Source organism: Branchiostoma floridae, chromosome 15 (genome assembly GCF_000003815.2).
Source record: "Branchiostoma floridae strain S238N-H82 chromosome 15, Bfl_VNyyK, whole genome shotgun sequence".
Classification (NCBI taxonomy): Eukaryota; Metazoa; Chordata; class Leptocardii; order Amphioxiformes; family Branchiostomatidae; genus Branchiostoma; species Branchiostoma floridae.
This window is the reverse complement of record NC_049993.1, coordinates 18,348,191-18,358,055: the sequence shown is the minus strand read 5'-3', so window position 1 is coordinate 18,358,055 and position 9,865 is coordinate 18,348,191. Positions and strand designations below refer to the sequence as shown.

The 9,865-nt window shown below is 37.5% G+C and overlaps 1 protein-coding gene across 2 annotated transcripts; it reads right to left on the bottom strand.

Annotated features, from left to right (window-relative positions):
• Positions 1-321: 321 nt before the first annotated feature.
• LOC118432574 (battenin-like) lies at positions 322-9,333 on the bottom strand (the record flags this gene model as incomplete). Of its 2 annotated transcripts, XM_035844204.1 has the most annotated exon segments (11): positions 322-362; positions 824-939; positions 1,549-1,660; positions 2,996-3,027; positions 3,719-3,791; positions 4,674-4,759; positions 5,063-5,142; positions 5,885-5,956; positions 6,732-6,813; positions 7,497-7,548; positions 9,120-9,333. In XM_035844204.1, coding segments are annotated over 11 exon segments (816 nt in total), but the record flags the coding sequence as incomplete, so codon positions are not given.
• Between the last annotated feature and the right edge of the window lie 532 nt (positions 9,334-9,865).

Below are 9,865 nucleotides of genomic sequence, written 5' to 3'. Positions count from 1 at the left end.
CAATTGCAACAGTGATTTTAGTCTAAACACCAATATTTTGAAAATTTATTGAGACCTCTGTCTGTGGAATTGATATCCCTAAATACCCCGCTTTGAATAAAACGGATATAGATTACCACACGGATAAAGGGGACTAACGCTATATCTAGCTAATTGAAAAACAAATGGCATATAACAAGTTTTTATAGTACACACAGTATCACTCACAGTCACTCACTATCCGGTTTAGCGTCAGTTCTTCCCTGTCTTGACCAACTATTACTAAATGTCTGACCTAACTATTACAAAATACTGTACAATCATTCACTAATAGTACTTTACCTTTACAAGTTGAAACTTTTGTGCAAGAGAAAGATTTGGACCTGAAAAGAAAACATCAAAGTTGCTTTTAAAAGTCATGGCCTGGTAATTTGAATACCAGTATAGCTGGTATTATTTGTGCCATAATAATCTTCTTTAAGATTGAGGGCACTGAAAGAAGAAGAAGCTTCTTTAAGTTACTTCTTAGCATTTGGCATAGATTTTGCAAGCATTTAAACAATAGACACGGCATAATTCTATATAAATTGACATTTTCAGAAATTTATTGAATATGTCTTAGCATAAAAGTTTATCTGTGTTGGTAGAATGCATTATAGAAAAATTGCTAAACTTTCTTTCCAACACTGTACTAACTGTAGGGACTTAAATTTTCGGTCTCCATCGACCTTGTTCACAGAATTATCATTTCTATCTCCAGCAGTGACGTCAGGAAGACACCACATTTGCAGGAGGGGGTCATATCAAGTATCAGAAATTGTTGAGTATGTGTTCTTCTTCTTACCTGACTGTCTTGCTGGAGGTGGTCTGCCATCAGACTCAGATAACAAAGGTGCTCTGTCTGCCACTGGACTGGAGATAACAGCTTTGGCCCATCTTTTCTCAAGAATTAACCAAAAGCTGTGGATAGATTCACATGTGACTGACTTTAGTATACTGTTGTTATTTTTTTACCCTATTTTTCAAAATTTGCAAGATATCATCAATTCTGGTACTTTCTGAAATACGTACGGATTTTTGTACAAATATAATAGAATTTCTTAAGGTAAAATTTGGGTAAGCCCTAATTTTTTCCCTAGTGTTGGTCAATTTATGTTCTTCATAAAAAAATTTCTTCCAACTCGTTTCACAATCTATATACATGACATGCAATAATTTTGTATATTATTGTTGTACAAATGTACTTGATATGACCTGGACCTATCAGAAAGATACAATTTTCAACAAAGAAAGGGTTTTATGGTGTCATGCATGCTTAACACATGTCTTTAATCTATCAAGTTTCACATACATCACAACAATTTGTACTTTCCCCAATGAAATACATTTCCTACCCATTGTACATGTAACAAAATAAACAGACTGCCTGTGACAAAAACGATAAAAGTTAGAATTGTTAAAGAAAACAATTTCATTCATTAACTAAAGGTACTTCTAACAGTATCATAAAAAAACATTTTTCTTTAAATCTAAGATTAAATGCAAACATTTAAAGAGCAAGTTGTTTACCTAATAGACAGAGTGAAAGGCACAACGAGCATGATAAGAAGGGAGTTCCTGGCTGAGACTCCGATCTGCAGAAGACCGGCGTACGAGAGAGCCCCACCCACACCTGCGCCACCTGGGGGGAGGGGATTATTTCATACACTGTTCATAAAACATGTTAAGCAGTCATCATCAATTAACGACGAAGTATGATGTGTTATCAAGTAGCTAGTGTGGCAGTACAATGCAGCGTTGCTACTGCTTGCGTTTTTGATGGAGCACACCGGGTCACCCATGCTCTTGTCCATAAGTTTGTCATTTTTTTCCCGCGGTGCATTGCACCGGGTTTGTGCCCAGAGAAGCAGTTGGTTCAATCGTCCAACCCTTCAACCCTTCAACCCTTCAACCGTTGGATCAATCAATTTAACCAAACTCTTCTTATAGCCCTTCTGTACGCACGATTACGCAATCAGCTTGCGTGGCCTAGCGGTCTACGCGCAGGGTGGATATAGCGATTTGCTTTTGCAGCCGTGGTTCGTGGGTTCGAACCCCACTTGTAACAATTTTTGTTTTCTTTGTTAGACAAATTTCATGTAATGTTTTTTTAATAGAAGACTTCAGTATTTCGATGTTTAAAAACTCTTTTTTTCATGTGATTTTGTTTAACATCCAGGCTTTTTCCAAAATACGCACCAGGCAGCTTTTTTCAGAAGCTGTCTTGTTTAGGTGCAGAGGTTTGATGATTCAGGCTAACCAATATTATTTTCTGTCCCAACAAACAAATTTCCATCCTGGGACGGAGGGATGGGACCTGGGTTAACGTCTAAATGTGGTATCTCACTGTACTTGGGGCACTGGTGTGGCACTGCGGAGTTCATGCACTTCGGCACTGTTTCGTTATTTTTGCAGATTTTTTTACAATTTAGATACTACGTGATAAGTAAAAGCATGACTTAGAAGACAACAAAATACACAAAATGTAGGAGTATTTGTTCTCTATTTCTGAAATCTTTTGACCCCGCAGTGCAGCACCGGTGCCCCAAGTGCAGTGAGATACCACCTTAAGCTCCCTCATACACAGGGCTGCCAGATTTACATCCCCATCCGAAATGACAATGCGACTCTTTCCCAGTCATGTGAAGACGTGGGTGCAAACTCAGGCCGCTAGCTCAAAAGAATTTGCATCGGCAAGTGGCAAAGTGGCAAAGCAAAGTGTGCAAGTTTAGGTGTGTATAATTTTAATTCCTTCTTTGTTCAAATTTATCTGTCTAAAGAAAAAGTCTCTGCTCATGAGATTACTGAACTCCTACTGAGTAACATTGATTTGGGGGAAGAAAGAAATTTTGAAAAACAAAATGTCGATAAAACTGTTAATTATTCATGTGTTTCAAGTTATCTTTTGATTCTGTAGAAGAATAAATTTTTGAGCGACAAATATAACTGCCAAATTAACCATGATGACCTAACATACCTGTTCCTGATGACCAAGCAGACACAGATGACCTGTAGTGTGACACAAAGGAAATGATCAGAACAAAGATCACAGTATATAAATGTACATTGTTTATACCAATCCTTTATCATAAATTAATATTCCTCATGTATACATGTACTCTAAAATGGCAGTTGGATTAGAAGTGGGCATACTCGTATGTAAAGAATACAACACGGTGTATTCCATATCACCCAGATACCCGTAGGATAGCCGTCTTCATAAAAAAATTGTAACAACAGCAATTCCACCATCTGAATACCGGTATCTGAATCTTGAATTTTTTACAGCATCTAAGTATGAAGTGCGGACAAGTTACTGTAAATGCAGAAATGTTTGCGGTGGATTAATGTTCGCGGTTTTCACGGTGACCACTTCACCACGAACTTAAATCCACCGCGAACATTTTTCTATTATTGTATTAGACTGCAGTCTATGGTGTTACCGCAAATTTAAATCCACCGCGAAAAGTCCTTTTACCCGCTACCGCGAAATTAAATCCCCGCGAACTTAAATGAATTTACAGTACTCTATGGGAAGTTGGAAACCCATGTGATAACAGTATACTATAGAACCCAACATGAATATCAAAAGTTACAATGTATCTCAGCTCATATATCTCAGCTCATATATCTATTATATCTATATCATATATCCTTTCCATCAGACGTTAAACAAGAACATGTCTGTGACGAATGTTACCTGTGGTAAAAGGATGTCAGTCCTAGAAATGTCAGCTCTCCTAGTCCTGATGCTATACTGGCACAGGCAACACCTGGTAGGGAAATACTGTAAATTAATTCCTGATTTTTTCAATGTACTTTTATGTTCACTGTTTTCACAGTGACAACTGTAATGTGAACTTATCATTACCGATAACAAATAATTTGTCTTTGTGACAATAACAAATAATTTGTTCACCGTGAAGGTTTAGTTCCGAGAACAACTTAAATTTTCTCAGACCGTGAAAGTTTGGTACCGAGAAGACAAAGTGAATTACAGTAGTCAAACAAATTGTATTGACTCTTTTTCTAAATCTGTATCATGATTGCAAGATTTAGATGATGGAAAAGTTGACTTTCAAAGCAACAGTTCAGTTCAGTTCATCCTCAGGGAGGTGACACCAGGGTTGTAGCCAGCACCCGTCCTTCTGTCCTTTGATGGAATTTTGCAGCTGGGGACGGAAAAAAAATTTGCCTTCTCTGTCCTCTGTGAGCAAAATTTAATCCTCAAAATGCAGGAAATAGCATTTCAGAGGGTCTAGATTTCAAAATTTTCCTTGGGAGCATGCCCCCGACCCCTCTAGGAATGCTGCGCCAAAGCCATTCAAAATCGAGGGGACGGAAAATGATTTCTGGCTGGCTACAACCCTGGGTGACACCAATGTCTTCACAATGTTCCTGTCCAGCATGATTGCATGGAGCTCGTTGGCCTGCAAACCTGTATCCACCAGCAATAGTTTCCGGAGTGTGACGGAAGCGCGGCCCCATCTGCGAGGCTCGTTTGGTTCCCAAAGCAAGTACAAACCTGTACAGCAATCTCAGTTTCAAAAGACAGGCATTTTCTACTAGAAATGTACATATTTTGTACTTTGAAATTCGCATATTCTAGATATAGAATATTGGAAGCCATATCGTTGAGCCTTTTCCTTACTTACCTATAACACTGATCTCCACCGTGTGCGAGAAAGCCACGATTAGGAAACTTGCAGCACCAAACAGCACAACACCAGCTACTTTTATGCTGTATCAAACAAATACACAAATTAAAACATTATTCAACTTTGTAACCAATGTAAATCAATACGTGTCATGTAGTGCACATTTTGTGCCAAAAAAGATGGGGTTAACCAAAACAGTTACATGTGTGAACGTAATTTTGTTTTCTGATTTATCAATATCATATTTTACAAAAAGAAAGTAAAACAATCACACTGTTAAGTATAGCAGGATGAGTATGTTACAATATTTAACTACTTTAGGATTTTTATGATAAATAAAGCAAAGTACACATGAGTACAGAAATTACTTTACAATGTATATTCACCTGTAATGTATAGACTGGATGAAGTAAGGAGCTGTCATCTTTACTATTAGTGCAGGTAAGATGTCGGCAAGTAGTATGGCCTAAAGTGGAAAACATAGTTCTTTAAGTTCATGTATATCACAATCTATTTATTTGTTTGTGTGTGTGTGTTACTGTAAATGCAGAAACTTTCGCAGTGGATTAATGTTCGCGTTTTTCACAGCGGCTGCTTCACTGCGAATTTAAAACTACTGCGAACATTTTTCCATTATAACAGTAAGAGACTACAGTGCATGGCGCTACCGCAAAATTAAAACCACCATGAAAAGTCCATTTTTCGATACTGTGAAATTAAATCTCTGCAAAGTTAAATGCATTTACAGTAATCCCTAAGGCTTGTAGTTGTACAGTTGTCTGTACCTTCAACTAAATATTTATCATTTTCATTCTATCATATCAATGTCAAATATGAAGATGATCTGATAGATAATGCTAGAGTCCGGTGACCTCATATACCTCCATGAAATATTTAGAGGTTTTGTAAATTTCATGCAATTGACTAACACATTAACATGATATATGCATGGTAATGTTCATCACTGACTAACGTACACATGTCACAATTATAAAATTCCCATCATTAAGCGGTTTTGCAGTTTTTACACAAATTATGCAAATAAGTTCCTCATTAGCATATTTGGTATCTGCTTACATTCCACCTACCATAATTTCCATGGCATTGTGTTACATTTACTGAAGTCCAGTTATTGAAAACAATGGAATTATACAATTTCCTCATTAACTATGCAAGTTATGTCCTCATTTGCATAGCTCACCACTTACCCCTGTTGATATAGGGTTGCAGTCATACTGGTTGGACTTGTTGAAGCCACTCTGGGCTACAGTAGAGTTACCCTGTGTGGACAAAAGGATCATCACTATGATTATGTTTCTTAAAGTATGTTGTTTGAAGGATCTACACGCACCTAAAGCCGAGAGCCTTGTAGACAGTACATTGCACAATAGGCTCGCACATGCACACTGTGATTTCAGGGCTCGAAATACTGGGTGCTGCATGTGCACCTTTGGTGCACCCAAAATTGGAGCAGTGCACCCAATTTTTTTCTGTGGGTGCACAGGGTGCACCCAAATATTTTCTTATGTTTATGTATGTAAAGATATCAAAGTATACTAGTACATGTCATATTCTTGACATCTAAGTGTTAGAAAGATAATAAAAATGTCTGTTATGGTACTTGTTTCAGAATTTGATAGCTTGTAACTAAGTTTTATCATTAGATTATAAGTGGTGCACCCAAATTTTGTTGGTGCACCCAATTTTTTAAGCTGGGTGCACCAGTGCACCTAATCCGAAAAATGAATTTTGAGCCCTGGATTTGGTTCTCCTATGCTGTGATTTGGGCACATATGCTGTGATTTGGGCACATATGCTGTGTTTCTGTTGTTCTGTTACAAAGGTAAAAAAAATGATGACTTATTTCACTAAATCAGCCCCAAGTAAAATGCAGGAAATAGTGTTCCTGAGGGATGTAAATTAAAAAATTTTCAGGGGGGGTTGATACTCTGAGACTTTCTACAGTGCACACGCCTACATCATATCAATGATGATGTGTCCATGTCTTGCACAGTCAGTGTGCATTCTAGACTAAACATGTGTTACCATACTGACCTGATGTTCTTCTTGTTTGAGGATGTCGTGAGCTGCACTTAACATCACCACATAGCCAAAGTTGTTGCATAGCCCGAGGAACCTGAGAAAAATTTTAAAAAACTTACAAGAAATGCATAACATACTGTAAATGCAGAAATGTTCGCGGTGGATGAATGTTCGCGGTTTTTGCGGTGACCACTTCACCGCAAACTTAAAACCACTATGAACATTTTTCTATAATGGTATTAGACTGCAGTCTATCGTGTTACCGCGAACTTAAATCCACCGCCAAAAGTCCCTTTTCCTGCTACCGCGAAATTAAATCCCCGAGAAGTTAAATGCATTTACAGTAATGGGATATACTATTCCAAAATGTTGCTTCAAAAGCAAAGCATATACTAACATAAATATGATAGATTAAAAGGGGGATAGATGTCATGATATCTCTGTTTCATCAATATACAGCAAATATAAAAATTATAGAGAACACACAAACATACACACACAAATACAAACATACACAAATTCAAATACATGTATCACAAAAATCAGCAAATACGAAAATCATAGAGAACACAGTCACGCATACACACACATACACACACACATATACTAGTACATGCACACACACACACAGACACAGACACAAACACACATACCACACACACACACGCACAGACACACACACACACACAAACACACATACCACACACACACATGCGCACACAGACACACAACACATAACACACACACACACATGTTGCTTCAAACAAGGATACTGACCAAAAGGCAACTATGTTCCTCCAGGCAAATGTCTTGACACTCTCTTGAGGAGCTGTAAGGGAATAGGTAGAAGTTTAAGAGTAAGACATACTAGTAGTCTACTAATACTTGGAACTTGTATCTAACAAATCTTTTTCAACTATTACTTATTAGTACAGTTGCACTGGTAATGCACAGCATGTACCAGTAATGTAATAATGTATATTTCACAAATACTTGAACATATTTTGCTGAAAAGTACACACACATTGCCGGTGCAATGGCCAAGTGGGTAGAGTGTTCGCCTTGCATTCAGTAGGTCGTGAGTTCGATCTCCGACCGAGTCATACTGAAGACTTTAAAAATGGTACATGCTTCTTTCTCTGCTTAGCACACAGCATTCTGGAAAGTATGGAAGTTGAACACACACCACTACCAGTTGACTAGCCCCCTGCTGTAGTGATTGTACAAAGTTGTGTGGCCAATGGCTTAGAAACAGAGATGGGTGCCACCGTTGTCTTCACCTCCTTTGCATATGAATTCATAGTTAGGGTATGAAACCTGCTCTTCAATAGATCTGCTCAGTGTCACTGACAAAGGGTGGATGCTGCCTGAAACATCTGTTTCCAAAAATCATATTCAGTTGCTTTTTGGTGTACCTTTATTAGTATGTTGTGTGGAAGTGAATGAGATAATAATGTGCATTTATGAATTGATTGGAATACTTCAAGCTGTGGTAGCCCTCTGTGACCTGGCGAGGTTGATAAAAGACCTATGGTGGTATCAGGGAATGCTAACTTCCAAGAATAGAAGGTTCAAGGATCATCTTTGAAGACTGAAATTAGAAATAGAGTGAGAGAATAAAGAACTACAGTACAGTAATGCTATGCATTCCAAAACTAGATTTAAATGCAAGGCATTATTAGGTTGAGACAGATGTTTGGAACCATGTGTGTTTGCAGAAAATATTTTTGAATTGCAGAAGAAAATTTTAACAACCTGCAATATTGCAGAACACCGGAAAAATGTATTTCGACCACTATGGGAAGATGAATCAAATAATGTGTCAAACATTTTGGGCTTCTTGACACACAGCATTGTATTGCCATCACTTTGAATTGAAGCCAAACCTGGCTAACAAACACATTATGTTTACATTGATGACAGTGAGTATATGTTATGAAAACAAATTGTCTCTGACGTAACATCACTTTTAAATTTGTTAATTATATCACATTTTCCTTCTTTTAGCGAAATGTTAGACAACATCCTCATATCATTTGTATAATACTATATGGCCCACGTCAAAAACACAAACAACAACAAGATCGTAAATGCATAGTGCGGCGCTACTGGCATAAGTGAGCTGTCACCCTGTTACATAATTTGAACTTTGCTCCACAATATTGCAAAAACATATCTCAAACAAACAACAAACCAAAGGAGATTCAACCTATGATTTCACCGAGTAGCTCATTCAGTCATATACAAAACTGTGATATCTACATTTGCATCTTATTCATGACATGATATTAGACAGCAAAAAAATTAGAAGACTATTTTAAAAGCTTTGACTATAATAAATTTCTGAATAGCGCAAGTAACGCCCCCCCCTCCCCCAAACTAAAGTCTGATGAAACTTGCCCGTATCTGTCTCTTGGGTTTGATCCCTCACTTCGTTCTCCTGTTGATCCATCTCAAAGTCTTCTTCCATACGTACTACGACCTGTTTTTTCTTCGGGTCTACATTAATACTAGCTAACTTTATAAAGTTAAACAAATAAAGTAGGAGAAATTTTCTCCAGCTCCATTTCTTTGGGTAGGGGTTTAAGTCATCGAATGAGCAGAAACAAATAGTATGCCAACTATAGCAAAGAAATTTAAAACAAATATATTTTATCAAAAGAAGAAAATTTCCTCTTACAGTTCATACAGATCTGTTGTAAATATTTATTTGTTTTTACTTTGATACAATTTAAACGAACATGGTGACTTTTAAAGTGTATTTTGATACCATTGTTTGTAATGAATCTGCGGCGACAAATTAAGTCAGTGAAAGGGACCAGGCTGAAGTTGGCCGCCGATTGGGCCGCCGATTGGTAGCCGCCGATTGGGCCGCCGATTCGTCATTAGACAAAACATAGCATCCCATTCAGACGCCCATTCGAAAAAACTAAAAATTCCTAATTTCGTTTCAAAGCATAAATGAAGCTCATGAACTACTGGGTATTGTCTATTACCACCCAATATATGTATACATAAACAAAAATAATAACAAAAAGTATGATATCAACGATTAAGCACAAATAATAGGCCCAATCGGCGGCCACTGACTTCAGCTTGGTCTAACACCGACTGCCATACGGCTTGAAGAGCAATCTGCTACTTAT